Raw genomic sequence first — 20,362 nt, 5'->3', positions numbered from 1 at the left:
CATCTTACTGTTTAGACTAAAGTACAAATAACATTTATGCTTATATTGTTCTACCGTTATTACCAGTTCATACGAAATTCACATGTTCTCTGCCCTTCACCCCCGCTCCCCCCAGCAAAACTCTTGGTTTTACTTTAAGTAGCGTCGGTTTCACTGCAAGCTCAGAGATTAGACACAATAGGTATATAAGCTGGGGTCTTTTGCTTCAGTCTATCTTGGCATCAGTTCGGTAGATGTACAATCTTGGTATTATGCAAATAGAGCCATTTTTCACCTCAGTTTTCTACAAGGTGGTACTGCACAGAGAGTTCCTTTCATCATATGCGTAAATGAAAGTTGCATTGCAAAATTTAAAAACTTCTTTACAGATGCTGTATTACCATCTGTATATCTGTGCTTATGGGTATGCTTTAATAATAATTTTCTTACTTGGTGTACTTTCTTAATGCAAGAACTTTTTTGTGTGTGTGTTCTAGATGGCGTTGTCAGACTCGGTCACTACTTGTCTTTCTCCACCAGTGCATTATGTGATTTGCAAACTTGGATTTGAGAAGAAAGACACCTATGATATTAAAAACATTTTATCTGAAAATGGTGAAGTATATTGGCAAGCTGTTACAGAGCATGTGTGTTACCTTAAATCAGGTTGGTGTTCACCTGCTGTAGTAGTGATACATTTAAGACTGATGCAGAATCAGTATAGTTCATAGCAATCCTAGCTTAGTTACAATATTTTATTACAGTACAGCATTAACTTTGCTGCAGAGTAGAGTACATATACAGTTCATATCTACAAGGAGCTTTAAATTTTTCATCCATGTTTGGTATTTTGTTATTGCTGGCTCCTAAGATTCATGTAATCTGTGCTACATAAGTAGCTCCTCCTTTGCTTCCTCATTCATCTTGGTTCCCAACTTCATGTGCCTGTACATAAGAGATTCAGTTCTGCTTCTCTCCTACCTCATAATTGCTTTCTTCTGTGTTCTTTGTATCTCTTTTGCAGTAAATTTACAACACTCTGGGACCATCAGTATTCCTACTATTGCTTCTGGTTTTTTCCCCAACTTTAGCTTTTACAGAAGTACTGTTTGGTTTCGTTTCTGTATGTAAAACAGTTTATAATTGTTTTTTAACCAAAACAAAGTATTTATGCCCTGATGAATTAATTGAATTTTAATTTGCCAAATTGCACCATGCAAACTGTTATTAATTTCCAGAGGTGGTAAAAATTATACATGTTTCTGCCTCAAGCAGTATCTTTCAGTAAATCAGAAGAATTTATTTTCCTATAAGTGTCCCACCAAAGAGGAGCCATGATACCACTCTGTAAGGTACCACATCCATCTGCATTCTTTAAAGGGTTTAAGGGGTGCAGCTTGACTGATCCCTGTGAGCCTACACTAGCTTCCAGCTTGACTATGTGGAAGTTATGTACTCCAGCAGGTTATTCCCATTTCAACAAAACCAGAACATAATAATCCTCTTTACTTCCATATTTTCTTGCATTAAGGTGTTTTGTTTTGTTTTGTTTTTATTTGGAGAAGGTACTCAATCTTATCTGGTTCCACACTGCACTTCTACTTTTCTATATCTTATCTGTGTTGTCTTTTGGACAGTAAATTGTACTGTATTAGTTGTGCTAAAATAGTCAAGATAAAATTCTCTATGCTAAATACGTACCCAAGCTGTAGCAGGTTTTAATCCTTGTGAGTTTTAAAATATTGGACCTTTGGGAAGTTTGGTACTCTAATCACCTTCTGTTTTTCAATTGAAGATCAACGTGTGGATTATATCAAAAGCATACGATCATTAGGACCTGTATGTGAATCTGTTAATTTACACTTCAAATCTCTGACCAAGGAGCAATTTGTAATTCAGTATGCATTATGGTTCCACTGGACAAACTGCACAGAGGTATGGAAATGTCTGTTGGCAATTTGTATTTTGACACATGAAACTTCTGTGGAAGTTTTAACGTAAGATATCAATGAACCAAAATGCTTAGAATTTGTAACATATTGTCCTTCTTTGATAAGCAGTTGCTTCTAATTTTCCTGACTTCTTAATTAGATTTTATGTACGTTATTGCAAAGAGAACATGAGGTGCTTTGGGCCTGTTCTGACCTAAGATGGTAGGATTTTGTTTTTCTAATAATCTGTGCTTGATACCAAGTTTTACTGTGTAAAGTTGTTGTTGATAATTTTCATAGGTGAAAGCACTAGATACATTGCCACAAAAAGTAAAAGAAGTGCTCTAGGGCAGTAGGGCAGTTTCTTTCTAGGCATCTACATTTATGTCTTTGGCATTTTTTTGTCTTTGGCATTTTTTTTCTTTCTATGTTTGCATAGCGACTATCACAGAGGAATATTTAGGTTTCTCTGTGGTTTTGGCAATTTAATTTGTCCTTCTGAATATTTAACACAACATTCTTCCTCTCTCCCATCATACAGTTATTTCTTGAAGTATTTGATGTTCTACAATATTCGCAAACTACAGAAGTTGCTCTTGGCTTAATGAAACTAACATCATGCTTGGAGCGAGCCTTGGGTGATGTAAGTGCCAGAATGAGCAGTCTATTGCAGATTTGGTTTTGTAAGATGGGAATGAGCTCTTGGATTTAGTTGCACGTTGAAAAAGTGAGACTACCCTGTACTGTAGTAGTACACTAATAGCCCACCTGCATTTTGACTTGGACAAATGTTCTTTTCTGGATCCAGCTGGGCAAATGGAAACATCTTCTGGGGCTCCTTCACCTGTGCTGGTAGTTGCTTGTGTGAGTGCTGTTAGTAACCAATTTCATTTTAAAAGAGCAAAGTTTGCTTAATAAGTGTACACATAGTAAGTCTTTGTTACTCTGATTTATTTAACTGAAACAGGGAGAAGCATACCTTCCACATAAGATCTGATAATGTAGTAACTTCTGTGAGGAGAGGCAGGAGCGTGTAGCTGGAAACGGGCTGTTAAGATAACTTCTATCCTCAGAGCTCGGTTCGCAGAGTATACATCTGTTTAAATGCTTCAACATGAGTCGTGTTCTGCAAAAACATCTACAAGTCAGCTAACAACTTAAATTCTTGACCTAACTGATGAGCTGGATAGATCTGGAATCCACCTTGTAGTCCTGAACGTTTGTCTTGTTAACACATTCCCTCTTTCCTTTAGCCTGTAGTAGTTAGTAAAGGTATGCACTCTTGTAATGTGTCATGAGTAATACTGCAGGAGTTCCATGATCAGCATGAGGCAAGGAGTGCGTATGTGATATGACTTAGACTTAGGATTCCTGACTGGTATCAAGAAACTTGTATTGTGAATCCTTTTTGATGGAACATGAATTAGGCTATGGTTCAACATTTGGTGATAGCACTGCTTAAGTTCAGTCAATCTTCACAGCCACCTGCCTTGTTTGTGGGTATTCTATACATTATGTGAGTGCAAATATTTGAAGGCCTAGTAGCAAGCTAGATTGATGAACTGGTCTGGGTGCCTTTCCACCTTTTTCCCCTCCCTCCATTTTTGTTTTTCAGCTGGATCAGTTCCTTGATCTGCATCACTGCATGACCACACAAACAGATGCCACTACTACTTATGGGCATGCAGGTTAGGGAGAAGGGAGCAAAGCCGTTCTAAGAGGCTTTGCTGCTAGGGTATATTGGCCAGAGATAAGATAAAATAGCTGGTTGTTAAATCTCTTTGAGGAGCTCTGGAGAAGTAAATGTCAGAGAAATAACAGTGGGCTAATTCACACCTAGATAAACCAATTTGCCCAAGTACGGTGAGTGGTAAATTTTGAAGTAATGAAAAATTATGAAAGATTGGAAAAATAGTCAGTGAGAATACAAAGAACAGAAAGCTTCGTAGCAGTTGAGACTAGAGATGCTGAGATTGCCCAACTAGGATGAAGTCTAGTTTAAGGAACAGCCAGAATCAGAAGACAAACCACAAGTCTCCTTCTTTTAACAATGACAGACCCAAAAGATTTCTAGGGTAAGAGTAAAGTATGGTGTTCTGGGTAGAGGGGTAGAGTTTATTCGCTTAATTACATGTTCTTGTTATACTTTACTTTTTTTTTCTTTTTTTTTTTTTGAGAGAGAGAAGAGCAGTACATTTACATATACTGTGAAAAGCCTGACTGTCGGAACATTAAGTAGGATATCCACTCTTTCCTGATATGTTCCATAAATTTTAATTTGTCGTGAAATTACAGAAGTTCAAGCCTTTTTAAGCATTTGGTAGGGTTTGTCTGATTACTGTTTTTACAATAATGAAAATGGTTACTGGGTGAAACAGTCAAGTTATATGTTTGAAATACAAAGAACTATACCAAATTACTTATATTATCTGTTTTGATTTTTTCATAGGTTTATTTACTTATTGGTAAAGATTGCCCTTTCCTTCTAAGAGACTTGCTTGCTTCTAAGCAGCTTGCAGTTGTCTTTGGACAAGCTGTAGTAAGTACATAGTTTTGAAATAAGTAACAAATACTGAGCTGGTTTTCTTCTTGCCAAACAGCAGGTTTCCAAGCATAGCCTTTGCTTGCACTGAAGAAGAGTTTCCAAATCCTGTAATGTATTGGAAAAACTAATTTTATACATGTTATAGTCTGGGGCATATATCGCAAAAATAGGAATATTGTAAATGGAAATATTTTTTAAGGCAAGCTCATAAATTCTTATTTGCTTTTCTACATGAAAAACCTACATACATAAAATTTCACATGTCTGTCAAGGGGGTGAGCGAGCTGCAGGGTTGTCTCCCTCTTTCTGAATTGCACTACTTGAAAATATCCTGCACTGGCTATTTCTGATAAGCTGCGTTCCCCTTCATCACCGCTGTAGTAAGATGCTTTATAACATTTACCACACTAGTTATTCATCATAGAGGAAACTAATTTGATCATCCCTATGTGTAAATAAATAATAAAAACAAAATTCTGATGATATTTACACTCTTGTGTAAGCAAAGTAGGTGGTGTTTCTCATACAGTTTTACAAATGTAAATTCTTTGTTAGGACAGAATATTGAAAGTGAACTGTAGAAGCTTGTATTGTTAGCCAATCTAGTAGTGTTATAAGGATTATTTCTTGAATTTTGATGGTATGTGAAATAGTTCTATTCTTACAGTTATAAATAAAAACAATTTTTCCCTTTTTATTTGATAGTGATCTCGGAATACAGTTTCGAATGCAAATTCTGTATTTTGTTGTTAATTTGTATTAAATTATGGTGGATTTATACTATGAGAAGTAAGAGCTGAACTTGATCTCATTTGTTTGCCTGTCATAGCTGTTTGGAATGTCTAATAACTAGTTTCATTCTTCCCATATTATATTCTGTATCTCGTATGAGTAAGCTTAAAGATTTCCTTTCAGACAATACTGAGAATTGCAAATAATGAGTTGCTGTTACTGTGACAACCTGTGGCCAGTCATTTTGACAGTAGGCACTGTAATTTATCAATAACTTCTGACATTTTCTGTCAGGGAAAGATACAAGGTAATAAATAATAGATTTATTCATGCAATAATCACTTTGTTTATTAATTAGATGAATGTACTGAGGGTATTCATTGGATCTCCGTATGGTCTGAATCTTCGTAATGTTTTGTGGCATGGGTTTGCATCCCCACAAGAAATTCCTGCAAAGTAAGTTACCAAAAAAGAATCTCATTTTCTTACCAATTGGACTTGAGAGTGCTTGAAGAGCTGTTAGTAAAACTTACTGCTTTTACTGAAAAAATAATAATAATTTTTTTAAAAAAAGTCCAGGGGCCTCTGGCACTATCGTGACAGTTTTCTACTGCCACTTCTTTTGGAAAAGGATTTCCATAGAATACTTCAGCCATTATAAAGCTGGTCAGTTTTAGGACCAGTGGTTTTTTACTAGCAGAAAAAGCAAGAAAGCTTAAGATCTTTTTTTGAAATGTGGTTCCTTGTCTGTAAGGGCAGTCAGGAATAACTCAGAACAAAAGGTAGAGGAATGGAGGAGGAGGAGCAACAGCAGCCAATGTAGAATACAGTGATGCTTTTTTCCTCATTCTATGTTGTTTTTTCATGCTTGTAAATGCAACTAATTATTAAGTGCTCCTACTCAAAAGAGATGTGGAGTGTAGGTTTTGGATATTCTTTGAAAGAGCAAAAAAAACCTTTGTCCCCAACCCATAAATGTTGATTCTTTACAAAAGTTTTATTTGTATAAGCTTTTCTAATATATTATGGTATTCTCCCTAGATATTGTGCTATGCTGCTTTTTTTAACTGCAGGATTGGGTCAGTTGTTACAGACGTATCTTCTGCAAACAAAATGCATTTTAGTACATCGACCTTATGTGATCTTGGTTAGCTTAGAGGAGCTTGATGTATTTCCAGGCAAGTATTTAGCCATTAGCAAGTTTTTATTATGTTATATTTGCTACTGTTTCATTGTCCAAAAGTGCTGTTAAAAATAATGCATCTTCCACAGTTCTAAAATTGAATCTTAACTAAGATACCTGTATACAGTGTCATTAGACAAATTAATCATACTTGTAGGACAACATTTTAATATGAAGGCGGTTCCACTGACTATTGAATTAAAAAATACTGCATTCTAAACTAATTATAACACGTTGAAATGTGTAATGTTACAGCTTCTAAGTCTTGAACTGTATGTTCCATTTTTTTGATTATGAGAGTTCATTTCACATAACAGTCATCTACTTTGCCTTTATAAAATCTAATTCTTTCCAGAATCAGTGGGTTCCAGCTGCAGAGTTCCCAAGAGGAGTGCCCTGCGTCTTGCAGGGAAGGTAGTGCTAAAACAGAGTAAAGATGGTGACACACCTTCAGTACATGGATGCTTTTCTCAGGGAAGGACCTGAAGTGTCAGGTTAAAATCTTCTCATCTCCCTTGCTGCAGACCTTATTAGGTTTATTCCTACTATTTTTAAAGCTACAACAGCACAGGGGGAATCTTGGTGTCAATGGTGGTCATGGTCAGTTTGTGATACTTAATCAATTTGCCAGTGGAACATCTGTTCACAGAACCGCGACAGGGTTTCTGGGAACCAAATGAAGCTGATAACATTCCATTCATCATGTAGTATAAATCCATAGCTGTTGATTTGCTTCAAAAAAACACCTACTTCAATCAAGTTGCACTTGCCACTTTAAGCTATCTCTTGGATAAGATATTTATAATGTGAATTCATAAGTGTGAGTTTCCTTATATGGTAGCACTGAAGTATGAAGTGTTAATTTATTATGCTGAATTTCAGCACAGAAAATTGATAAAGTAGGAACAATGTATTCATGTTCAAATGTTCATATTACTTACTGAATTAAAATGATTAATATATATTACACTTTTTTTAAGTATTTGAAGTAGGTGGAGAAAAACCTTTACAGAAGCTGGGTCCAGTTGTTGTGTAGTCGTTTAGTCTCAGTAAAAAGCAGCCACAACTTTTTAACTGTTTTTACTCTGTCATTTTATGTTATCACTAAAAATGCTTTCTGACAAACTCAGTTTCTTATCTTAAATGTGGCTACCATTGTACTTGCATAGCTAAAATAGATTGGATAACTTTTAAGTCTCCCTTTACAAACGCTGAAATAATCTTGTCTTTTCAGTGAAATATTAAGAATGAATTAGTGAACCGTAGATTATATGTAATTTATCAATGTTTTTTTGCTAACTTGCAGATCTCAATCATGAAACACTTTCCATAGCTGAAGAGCTAGTAAAACTGTCCAGTTTTGTATTAAAAACAATGTTACCATTTTGGATGGCTGCTTTAACAGCTTTCAAGCAAAGCAGGTAACAGTCGTTTTGTTTTGTTGGGTTTTTTAATATTTTTTAATAGAATATAGGAAGAATATAGTCTACATTTGTAGAATAATAGCAGCATTTGTAGATTCCAAAGCTTTTTGCTAAATCTGTTGCTTAATGACATGTAGTTATGCATTGTTTTGGTGGTCTCTCAGAAAGTTTGTGGAGTTACTACTTTATTTTGTGCCAACTAGGATTACAAGCTATCTTTTGAAACCTAAAAAGAACTATTGCAGATGTAGCCAAAAGAAGAGCTTTACAAAGCAAGTGGAAATATATACAAATATATACATATATATATATACAAAATATATACAAATATATACAAATATATACATATATATATACAAAGCAAGTGTTTAATATATTCATTAATGACCTGGATGAGGGGACAGAGTGTATCCTCAGCAAGTTCGCTGATGATACCAAACTGGGTGGGGTGGCTGACACCCCAGAGGGCCGTGCTGCCATCCAGCGTGACCTGGACAGGCTGGAGAGCTGGGCAGAGAAAAACCTAATGAGGTTCAACAAGTGCAAGTGCAGGGTCCTGCACCTGGGGAGGAAGACTGCAAAGCACCAGTATAGGTTAGGGGTGGACCTGCTGGGAAGCAGCTCTGAGGAGAAGGATCTGGGGGTCCTAGTAGACAGTAAGTTATCCATGACCCAGCAATGTGCCCTTGTTGCCAGAAAGGCCAATGCCATCCTGGGCTACACAGGGAAGAGTGTGGCCAGTAGGTCGAGGGAGGTCATTCTCCCCCTCTACTCTGCACTGGTGAGGCCACAACTGGAATACTGTGTCCAATTTTGGGCTCCCCGGTTCAAGAGGGACAGGGAACTGCTGGAGCAAGTCCAGCGAAGGGCAACTAAGATGATTAAGGGCTTGGAGCACCTCCCTTATGAGGAAAGGCTGAGAGAGCTGGGACTCTTTAGCCTGGAGAAGAGAAGGCTGAGGGGAGACCTTATTATGGCATACAAGTATCTAAAGGGTGGGTTGAAGGAGGATGGAGCCAGGCTCTTTTCAATGGTTCCAAGTAACAGGACGAGGGGCAGTGGGCACAAGTTAGAACACAGGAAGTTCCGTTCAAATACACGGAAAAACTTCTTTACGGTTCAGGTGACAGAGCGCTGGCACAGGCTGCCCAGGGAGGTTGTGGAGTCCCCTTCCCTGGAGATTTTCAAGACCTGCCTGGATGCAGTCCTGAGTAATGTGCTCTGGGCAATCCTGCTTTAGCAGGGGAGTTGGACTAGATGATCTCTAGAGGTCCCTTCCAACTCTGATAATTCTGTGATTCTGTGATTCTGTGAAACAAATCTTCAGCTATATGCATGTTGAGTTAAAAAAAAAAAAAGTACATAGTTTTGTTTTCCTCTCCCATGCTCCACCTTTTTGTAAGTTTTTCTAATCTCTGAGCTGGTTTGAATTTGGTGGTCAGCTTTTTTGGGGCACGGGTAGTCATTTATTGTTCATTTACAAAGTGCATTACAAAGGAATTTTGGTCTGGGTTGTTTCGCCTGAAAGTGTAACTCTGAGATGGCTCTAATTTCCATTTAGATCATATTGATAAAGGGGAAAAACCCCTTTGGGTGTCTCTGTTATTTTTTCAGGTATGCTGACTGTGTGATTCTCTTACTTCCTCAGCTGGAAGTTGGACTTAGATTGCTCTTCACTACAACTAATAAGTGTCCAAATCGTTTGCTAACAGCTGAGGTAAAATTCCTGTCCAAAGTCAATTATGATTTAGTGGTAACAATATTTGCAAAATAGTTATTCTAGAAGCAGAGTGTCTAAACATTTACAGATTTTAGCCCAAATTTTTTCAATCAATTGTGGAACATCATTTACAAATTTCCAGTAGAATTTCTTGAATGCCTCTTATTTTTTTTGTAAAGATGTCTGCCAGTAAGAGGTCTGAAAAAGTACTTGAAGGTTAGTGTTCAGGAACAGTAGTTTGGGGTGGGAAGTAGATCATGTTACTATTTTTTAAAAAAACTTGGCACAAAATCCAACAGCCCCTTTTTTCATTTGTAAGGGGTTTTTTTTTTGCTACTCATGCACCTCTAGTATCTCGTGCAAATTAATAAATATAGGTTTGGTATATATGTCTAGTTAATTGTTTTTATTTGAAAATCAAATAATACTGTCTCTTGTTCTAGCCTTCTGCTCTCTACACCACTTTCGATGAGGTACTTGTGAATTTTAATTTTTTTTGCTTTTTAATATATGTCAATGCCAGCATTTAAGCACATGCATGTTTCCCATTACTGGAGACCAGAAAGCACTTTCTTGTGTTCGATAAGACATTGTTTCTAATTTTTTCCCAAATAGAAAATGAGGGACAGTAAACATTTTAAATTTGGAATCTCTCAGAAAATATAAAAATTAATACATATTTTATTGAACAGACTTTCCATTTCTTCTGAATTCTTTTATCTTGGAATTCTTCATCTCATAGAAACAAACATTCTGTCATGATTCCTAGATTCAGTTATTCAAAATAAATACAAATAAGCATTGCAAGCAGAAATGCTCAAATTTTACAACTCATTATCTCAAATGGTCTGTAAGTAATAATTAGGCACCTTGATTCTTGAATGGCAGAAGTAATCGCTTAAAATTAGGGAAACTAATAATTTTAGTTGGTGTTTTTTCTTTGTTTGGCTTTCAGTAATAAGTTTCTATTCAAGTTACCTTTTTATAGATGCTAGCAAAGCGTTTGGATAACGAAGAAGACAACCAGCTTCCTGCAGTTCTTGAGGAACCTGCCATGGCAAGTATTTTGAAATTTTGTTTGTTTGTTTGTTTGGGGGTTTTTTGTTTGTTTTTTTTCCCCCTTTTGTTTCTTTTGTTTGTTTTTAAATTTAGTAATATATTGCCAAATGCTCATTTATTTCACATAGCTTATCTCCAGCAGCTTAGAACCAGAAGCTTGTTTACCCTTTTTCATTGTGGAAGATATGAAGTAGTACCTGACAAGCTATATTGGGTTAGGATATAAGACTATCTTTCTTTCTGAAATATCGAAGTCTCAGAGATATTTGTCTTTAGACTTCTTAAGATTAGCTGTATGGAGTAGAAGAAAACCTGATGCCTTATACAGGGAAAATTAAAACTTATTTCTGATTGCTTCTGGGACACATCTTGCACTACCTGGGCAGATGGCACAAAGACATAGCTGCAAACTTCCCAGAGCACATCTTGCATCTTGCCACCCAAACAGATAGTGAACATGAAAACTAGGGGTGTTGAATTTAGAGGCCTTTTGAGACTGTAGGGGAGACCTGTGTTTATTCTCCTGTTGCCAGAGGCAGCGGGGCTGTGGAAGACTTGGGACACAAAGCTGAAGGAAATATGTTGTTACCTCTCACAAAATAGCTTATATGTTAGTTTTGAATTTCCTCAGAAGCTACCAAGGTGGGTGAGTTGCCTTTTGTTTTTGGCTATGAGCATAGTTTGCATTGTTTTTTCTGACCATCTAAATGCCCCTTTCCTATAGACGTGATCACATACTTATCTTTCAGAGGTATTCTATACATTGAATATATTCCATTCAATGTGGCTACACATACTATAGAATTCTGTATGCTTGGTATATGTTTCCATAGGAATTTCTTTGGGATTTCTTGAACCACCAGGAGGGTCCACGTATAAGAGATCGTTTAAGCCATGGAGAGATCAATCTAGAAGCATTTCCCAGAGAAGTAGCTAATCAGATAGTTGCATTTTCAATTACTCTTCTCTGCAGATTCTCAGATGAGGACAAGTTTGCTTTTAAGGTAGGGACCAATATTACGCTCTCAGAAGATTTTTTCAGTTGTTTTGGGTGCCAAATCTGATTTTAGAGAGTCTTATCACTGAATATTTCTTGACAGCAGCTTTTTGTGGAAATGAAGCATTCCTCCAAGTAAAAAATTGTGAAAGTGTGTTTTTTTTTTTCTAGTTTTGTAGTGAAATAAGTACAGAAAGTTTTCCAAAAGTTTACCCTTTCTTACTGTACCTTAGTTTGTTTGCTTAACCACTCCTTATTCACTCCTTATGGTTGATCCATAAATTATAGTCATTCCACTTAATTTTATTTGTCACGTTGTATTGATGACTAGCCTGTTTATCTGCTGAATTATCAGAAAGGTACATAGAACACCTGTAGCTCAGCCACTAAGGTATGTAATATTTGAGATTTTCTTTCTCTGAGACACTCTAAATAATGGTGGCTCACTAATGGAGGTGTGATTTTTATCCACACTCTATACTGTGAATTTGTGAATGCATTTTGTCTAGCAATACATATTTCTCAACATTAGCAATTAGTATCTCTGCTCCCCACCATTTCCTGTTAATATTTAGGAATACTTCTTTCAATATCATGCAGCAACCTGTTAGATAAGTCTTCCATTTATTAGTTGCAACTCTTTTTAGTTTTTTTTGTGTGTGTGTGCTGCTACATTAAGAGAGTACTTGGTTGCTTTTCTGTCAGCTGCTGTCAGATTTCATAGTTAAAATGTGTCCAAGAAATTAAGCTTTAAATGCTCACTATGCTGAGGGCTGCTTTCAGCCCTCAGACACTTGGAAGTCTTTATTGACTCTAGGTGGCTTGCATAAAATTAAGTGTAAGTCTAGGTCTGCATATGATTAGGACAATTTAAAGAAACTGTTGTCTATTGTCTATGATTTTGTTAATCAGGAACACATGGTCATAAAACCACTGATGAACTGTGCAAGTTGTTACCGTTCTCGATTTCATCCAGTTTCCCGACTCAAGAAACAGGTAGGTACTTCCCAGTGTGAAAGCATTTTGGTCCTTAAAATTGTGAATCCTTAAAATTGGTATAATTGTTGTCTTCATGCTTTGATTGTCCTAAAAAGTTAAAATCTCACATTTTTTTAATGAGCTTTTTAGTTTTATTTTTTGGAATTTACAGTTGCTAAAATGAGATGTAATTAAGCACACTTCTGTTGATACAATTGGTGTTTGTGCTCTTGTGCTGGTTTTGGCTGGGGTAGAGTTAATTTTCTTTGTAGTAACTAGTATGGGGCTATTTTTTGTATTTGTGCTGGGAACAGTGTTGATAACACAGGGATGTTTTAGTTATTGCTGAGTAGTGTTTACACAGAGTCAAGTCCTTTTCTGCTCTTCATACCACCCCACCAGTAAGTAGGCTGAGGATGCACAAAAAGTTGGGAGAAGACACAGCCAGGACAGCTGACCCCAACTGACCAAAGGGATATTCCATACCATAGGACGTCATGCTCAGCTATAAAACTAGGGGGAAGGTTGGTGGGGGGGCTGCTGCTCAGGGACTGGCTCGGCATCGGTTGGTTGGTGGTGAGCAATTTTTTTCATTTGCATCACTTGTCTTTCTTGGCTTTTATTTCTCTATCTTTCTTATTTTCCTTTTCATTGCAATACTTTTTTTTTCAATTATTGAACTGTTCTTATCTCAACCCATGTGTTTTCTCACTTTTACCCTTCCAATTCTCTTCCCCTCATCCTGCTGCAGGGGGAGTGACCAAGTGGCTGTGTGGTGCTTAGTTGCCAGCTGGGGATAAACCACAACAGTGCTATATTACTGATAGCTTTATTCTTACCTGAACATTTGCTGTTCTGTAGTTTTCTTAATCTTCTTGTGCTTTCTTATGTCAGGAATGCTCTTTGGTCACGTGACTGGGAATCTTGGTTTAGGCTGTGACTAAAGTTTTTATTTTATGAAAGCCAGCTGATTAAGATTCTGTCATTGTAGCAAAATCTGCTTTCAAGTGTCCTGGTAGTTCTCTGCCAATCAGTTTATGAATTATTGAACCACTTGAAGGTGTTCCTCTATTGATTTGAGATTGCAGTAGACATACTTAGTACTTTTCATTTTTGACAGCATTCAAACTGTGTGTTACAAAAGTCGTGTTAGTTAATTTTTTATATAAAAAAGAAAGAATAGTATATTAGTTTATTCAGATAATGTTTTAGCATGAAATTGTACATCAAGACTTTTTGCCCAAACATAAACCTTAACAACTGATATTAGCTTACAGAGTTATGACTACTGAACAAGAAACTTAAAGGTAGTACATTTTTTTCTAAAATAGCCACTAAGAAAAGTAAAAGATGTTGTCCTGTGTGTCAAAGGCTACAATTTATATAGCATTTTTCATTATACATTTTTTAGGTGCTGGAAGGTATGAAGAGCATTCACTTATGGCCTGAATTGCCAACAGTGCCTGAAGAACACATTCAAACAATTAAAGGGTATGCATATGCTATTAAAAAAAGATAGTCCTCAAAATAGTTATGAAGAATGGGATTTGAGATGGTGACATGTCTCTTCAAATACTTTGCTAGGAAGATGATAGACACCAGAGGGGTCACGAGAAGACCCCTTTGTTCTTTTTAGCTTAATCTGTGCTATATGCATCAATACAGACAGTGTAAAAACTAACGACAGTGTGCTAACTTGAAAGGAATGAGAAGACATCTGAAACATACACTAACACCTAGTGACTCCATATTTTATTTTTGAAGAGATGCTGAAGGGTCTGTTGGGAAGTTAAACTACAGCTTGAGTCCATCACAAAAATAAAAATAAAAAAAAAAAGATGGCTCACCAGATATAAAACAGAATATCATTTCTTCTTCTGAAAAGGGCTTGGTAACCAAATCAGTGGAAGATTTTACATGAGCTATTACAAAAAAAAAGAATGTAACGTTCTCTTGTTATTTGAAAAGATGGAAGTCATTAATAGGATCACTGGAGGAAATTGTTCTTGTTTAGAGCTGAGAGGTGAAAATTCAGTGCATCTAGCACATACTCAATATGCCATAGGATTCTGATGAATGCATAGAGGATTAAGAGGGGTTCAGAAGACTGTTGAGACTGACAAAAGGTTGGTTTTAGTTGGAGAAAGAAAATCATGCTTATAAGGTGGAGAGAAAAGAACCATAATATCAGAGAGTGAGAGTTGACATTGAATATACTGCTATCCAAAAAATACACTACTTGATTTATGCCATTTGAGAAATAATAAGTCCTACACAGTTTTATTATCTCAAATCTTAATGTTTTCTTTTGTTTTTAAGGTTGGAAGGAAATGCTGAAGCTAGTACTTTAATTTTGATGATATCTGAAATTATACCTCAGTTGCAGCAATATATGCCCCAGAATTGCTGTAGTTCAGATGATCCAATCAATAGTGTCCTAACAGAGAGGTGAGTTTGATGTCCTCTTGGTTCCTGCTGTCAGCTTCTACATGCAGCCCAATACAAAAACTCTCAAACCTAAGTTACTCATTTCCCTGCTTTTAGAACAATGCTTGAAATGTTGCATGCACTTTTCTAATATTGCTGCTGATTTAATCTAAAGATCTTAAGAATGCAGCTGAACATCATCTTCAAAATGAAGATGAGACATTGTAGATTTGGGACATTATTACAGTAGAGCTTTTACTTGGAAATTAGTATAAAAAAATAACCATTTTTCTTTCAGACTAGGGAAGCAAAATATTTTAAATATTTATGTACTGACTAGATTAAGTTGGTTTTAATCTGTTTTGTGTGCTAAAACTGCATCAGAAATTTGTTTTAATGTACTTGGTGTCACAGCTGTGCATGGCATTTAAAATAGTAGTATGGCGCTATATAATTGTATTCTTACATGATTTAGTATCAAGATTCTGAAATAGAAGATATCTTGTTACATTTGTCAGACTTGGAGGTATGTTAGATCCAATTATATCTGACTTGGAATAATGATCAAAACAATTTGACTTTTAATTGGCACTCTTAAAGCAGTCTTCAGAGTCCCATGACTGAATTAATATGTTGGAATAAAACTCTCCTAATCAAACCCATTAGGTGTGGGCAGAATAGCGTGAAGAGGATTTTACCTGTGCTTGATGTACGTAGCACATGTGCCTTCTGTTTCTTACCCAGCAATCTGCACTTTTCTCATTTGTGGAAAAGAATCCTAATTACTAAAGTGATAACCATTTTTAGAGTTTTCTGCCTTTATCACTTTTAGTCATTAATGTTTTGCTGTCTCAGACATAATTTGAGCATGAGGGAGATTAAGAAACTTTTCTATAAAAACAGTGTTTAAAGTGACGTGTGACAAATTAGGTTAGCAAATTAGAATATGACAGCAGAAAGACATTTTGGCACTTTAACAAAGCATAATCTGGTGTGGCATTGATTAAAACAATGGCCTCACCACCTGCACTTTACGAAATGTTAAGTCTGCTTCTTGTTCTGCCCGTAAGAAAGACCACACACTAAAGGGGGTACTCATTAATACCATTTGTTGGAGTGAGTTTTATTATGGTGGGTGTTAATTCATTGTGAACTGAGCTATGGTGGGAGGCTTCAATGACAACCCTGCTGTGATTTTATGTGTTCAGTGTATCATTTCAGCCAGGCAGTTTTGTTTATTGTGGTTGTATTTGTTTGATCTGAAATGGGAAACATATTCATCCCCAGCAGTTTTGCATTTATATTCAGTAAAGTAATAGAGAACACAATCACTACCCCTACTATGTAGATCCTTGCTTTTTTTCAGTCGTAAGAGTATTCCATTTCCAGGTTTTCTGAGTTAAAACGTTATGAATCAAACCACACGGAATATGTAATGTGTCTCATGTTAAATCCAGTTAACAAAAGATTAATTAACAATTTCTTCCTGTTTTGGAGGCTGTTGATGGCACTTTGTGATACGCCTATTTGCACACTTTATTCTCCGCGACCTGTTCTGGAAATATTGGTGGTACTCCGTAAAATAAGCACACAGTGCCATCAAGTGTCTGAACAGGTTATTGCCAGTGCTGAATTGAGATACAAACAGTGGATGGACAAGACTCTACGTTCTCGCCAGAGGCATAACTATCTACGAATGTTGAACAGGTTGGCTGATGGTTTTTTCTTTACTTTGTGGTTAGGTTTATGAGAGAGTGACTGCATGCTGCTGTTGACAGCTTTCAGTGGTTTGTCTTCCAAGTTTAAAGTCAACAGTGTTCACATGTTCTTGTTAAACATTTCAAAGTGTCAACCCAGATTTCTATTCTGTAGTAATATTGAAATAACAAGATCTCAAGTTGGAGAATAATTTAATGGGTGCTTTTATTATTGCTAGATTACTTCACTGTAAATTATAAGCTTCCAAATAAAAGTATTATTTAAATTTTAGATTGTATTTTTTAGTTACTAGCTTTTCCTATTTAAGCATATAAATGGCATCAAGTTTTAGCTGAACGCAATAGGTTAAACTGATTTCAAGACTCTACCTAATTTAGTTCTGCTGGTTTTTATCATTATACCTTATACCTGGATCAGCAGCTTTATAGATAGAAGTGAAATTGTTTTAATGTTGCTCCTATGCAGAAGTGTTTTCCAGGGATTCGTGAATCTACTTTAAAAACTGGGAAAACTGTAAATATTGTATTCTTGGCCAGGTTATGGTCCTAAAAATGTTAACCAAATTATTTAAGAAACATAGCTTAAAGTGACAACTGATGATACCTATTTGCAATTCAGTTGGACTCCAGTTTATTATGTATGGAGTAGTGGGTGCTGGTGAGGTTTCCTTTGGAATCTTAACTATACGCGTTTCTTTTTTCACTCATTTTGAGGTTTCATAATTTATAGAATTTCTTATATTAATTATTTATATTTAATTTGGGTTTAGTTTTTTTATTTTAAAATATTTTTGCTTATTTCTAGCATTAAATTTTTGTCTCCGGTTTTGCGGCTCATCTTACTGTTGATTACTCTGGAACTAGTCAACATTCATTTGGTTTGTAAGAAGAATCCTTTTGATTATCAGCAGTATCTAAAGTGAGTGTATAAGATTTAGGTAATGAAAATAGGAAGTTTTACACATTCCTTTTTGATCTGTCATATAAATCCTGTAGAGAAAAAAAATAAAAAGGAACAGCATGACTTTTATTACATTGTCATCCTTTCGATCATTATAGTCATCATTATGTCTCAGACAATGTTCACTCGAGAACTAAAATAACTCAGTTGAAAATATATGGTCCAGTTAATCACATTTTTAATTTTTATTAGACTTTTTCTTAGTATAGATAGAGAACAATCACATACTCAAAAAATATTAATACATAAAAGCTATTTTTAATATGTTGGTAATTTTACTCCTTGTGTGTCAATTAACAGGTGGTTGGATATCATAGGCATTGTGAAATATTTGACGGAGAAAGGAAAGGAAGACATTTTGGGAAAATTCTATCACACATTTTATCACATTCTTTCTATGGAGGTGTTTAATTGCAGTTCTGAAAATTATCGCTTCTTACTGTGAGAAAAATATTCTCTTCCAGAAATAGGAGAAGCCTTAATGTATTGATCATCCTGAGGGATATTTGGAAATTTGGAGATATTACCAGCTTTAAATCTGGCATTGAGATATTTTTTCTTTATTTCTTTTTTCTTTTCATATTTTTTAATGAGTTTTTCTTCTTTCATTTTATTTCTCCTAGGTTTTTGAAGTCAGTCTTGCAGTATACTGAGAACCTGGTGACATACACAAGCCCTGAGAAAAACAAGTGGGATGAAACCATGGAGCTTACAAACAAGGCTTTGATAAAAATAAGGAAAATCAGTGACAGAAAGCTAATGTTAATGCAGCTAGCTACATAAATTAACTGGGCTTAAGATTATTTGGACATTGTTATATCTTAAGAGTTACGGACTCCTCAAATTTGACAAATCTAATTCAAAGTCAAACTTCATCAGTCATTGTCAAATTTTGGATGCAAAATTTAGTCGTCTTAGAAGGTGTTTTTTGAGACTGGAATTGAATGATCAAGCTTCCAAAGAGTGGAGTGTTTGCCAAATCCAGTGAAAAAGATTCACTGTGTGCTAAATCACGGTGATGCAAGTTCTACTTAAATATGTGTTTTGTAGCTTGATTACTTTATTTTTTTTTTATTTTTCTATTATACCGAAAATATCTAAGAAAAGAGTGTGAATAAAAGCTCTGGAAAATTTTAAATCCAAAAAGTAATTTTTTACTTTGAAATATACTGGAAATAATGTCAGACACTGTGATCAACAGGTTAAGAAATGATGAACATATTGAGCATAAAGTAGTGCTCACTGGCAGCTGTGGTTGTTATTAGTTCAAAACAGTCAGATCTTGCGCTGAGGTAGAGTTCATAACACAGTAACCAGTTGTTTATATATCAGGATTTAAAGGAGGTAAGGTGGAATAACTTTTGCACAATATATCTTTCTCTTGTTTAATTTCATCTGCTCATTCGCAATATGTATCTAGTTAGTTAGTGAGTCAATTTCATGCAGATTTAATATGAATACTCACATGCACATGCTCACAGCATATTTATTGTGGTTCAAAAAGTTATTCTCTTGTTACACACAACATTCATTTGAATAATTTTATTTGTTTTTTTCAAAATAAATTCTCCCTCTTTATCATCCCCAAAGAACAGAATTTCAAAGGAATGCATTAGTTGAAGAACTGATTCACAGAAGACCACCAGCCTCTATCCATTTGCTTTCTCCTGTTGAGAGTAAAGCCAGAGGGTAATGTCTGGAGAATGTTTGGCTCTACAAAGGATTTTGTTACATTTTAGTAAGATTCTTTGCAATGTTTCTTGACTGGAAATCACAGTGAGAGAATTATTAGGTCAGTTTATTCGTTGAGGGGGAAGGATATAAATTAAGATCATATTGCTTCCTTTATGCTACTCTTGCAATACCTTGTGTGTGTTTGAAACGTAACTACTTTCCAAGTTTTCTTGTTACTGTGGAACTAAACGATTTGAAGATGTGTGAACTAGATGATAAAAAAAGATTAAAACTGAGAGTAGAGAATAATGAATCAAATGCAGTGTATGAGCCACAGTCTGAAATTTCAGCTTTTTTTAACACTTGAGTTGGCAAATCTTTTTGAAGGCTTAAATTGTACCCATTGAATTTGCTCAGACGTGTTAACTTCTGCTGAATGCAGCTTGGTAGTGACATTTATGATGACACTTGCTTTGATGGTGATAAGTATTTTAAGGGGGTAGGTGATAAGTATTGCAAGGCAAACAAATTATTTAAGCTTTACTTATTTATCGTACAGAAGAGATCAAGAAATTAAGAGTCATGTTTTAAAAGTACATAAACAGTTGACACTTTCTCCTTTTGAAAGTATGTTCATGTACTGAAAACCAGCTTATAGACCATAGATGTATATTTTCTACAACATAAGTTCTCCTTTTGTTCCTCTATTTAAAGTTTGCTAAAACTTTGCATGCTATTCTTTTCGTATGCTTTTACCTAAGGTAGAGCACATTGACAGTTTATTCAATAGTGCTATAGATGTGATTTGCTGCTTTATGTCTGCAGTAAGAAACATGATGGACTTCTGGCTCCTTTTTGTCAAAGATGCTTTTACAGTTTGTTTTCCTACCTCTGAAGCTCTCTTGATGGGAACACTGCTACCATCTATTGTTAAACAAATCTGGAACAGACTGGGACAATCCAATTTATTCTGACTTACTGCTGTCATTTGCCAGTAGAGCTACATGTGGGGCTTATGGTTTCTTCCTGCTGTT

General features: G+C 35.6%; 1 protein-coding gene across 1 annotated transcript; it reads left to right on the top strand.

The window, feature by feature from the left end:
* Positions 1 to 478: 478 nt before the first annotated feature.
* ERMARD (ER membrane associated RNA degradation) lies at positions 479 to 18,952 on the top strand. Its single transcript, XM_082481804.1, has 17 exons — positions 479 to 645; positions 1,775 to 1,914; positions 2,452 to 2,553; positions 4,360 to 4,449; positions 5,546 to 5,643; positions 6,229 to 6,365; positions 7,677 to 7,791; positions 9,409 to 9,511; positions 9,958 to 9,987; positions 10,503 to 10,571; positions 11,407 to 11,577; positions 12,483 to 12,566; positions 13,960 to 14,039; positions 14,868 to 14,996; positions 16,473 to 16,682; positions 17,499 to 17,612; positions 18,278 to 18,952. The coding sequence occupies exons 3-17, from the start codon at positions 2,515 to 2,517 to the stop codon at positions 18,435 to 18,437; spliced, it is 1,629 nt and encodes a 542-aa protein (XP_082337930.1). The 5' UTR covers positions 479 to 645; positions 1,775 to 1,914; positions 2,452 to 2,514; the 3' UTR covers positions 18,438 to 18,952.
* Positions 18,953 to 20,362: the final 1,410 nt, after the last annotated feature.

The sequence above is a fragment of the Vanellus vanellus genome (assembly GCF_965231255.1).
Source record: "Vanellus vanellus genome assembly, chromosome: 3".
In the NCBI taxonomy this organism is placed as follows: Eukaryota; Metazoa; Chordata; class Aves; order Charadriiformes; family Charadriidae; genus Vanellus; species Vanellus vanellus.
Note: the sequence above shows the minus strand (reverse complement) of the source record. Positions and strands in the feature narration are given on the sequence as shown.

Coding starts and splice junctions, on each gene's coding strand:
- ERMARD (XM_082481804.1), top strand. CDS start 2,515: ATGAAACTAACATCATGCTTGGAGCGAGCCTTGGGTGAT. Junction 5,644..6,228: donor CCACAAGAAATTCCTGCAAA/GTAAGTTACCAA, acceptor TATTCTCCCTAG/ATATTGTGCTATGCTGCTTT. Junction 11,578..12,482: donor AGGACAAGTTTGCTTTTAAG/GTAGGGACCAAT, acceptor TTTGTTAATCAG/GAACACATGGTCATAAAACC.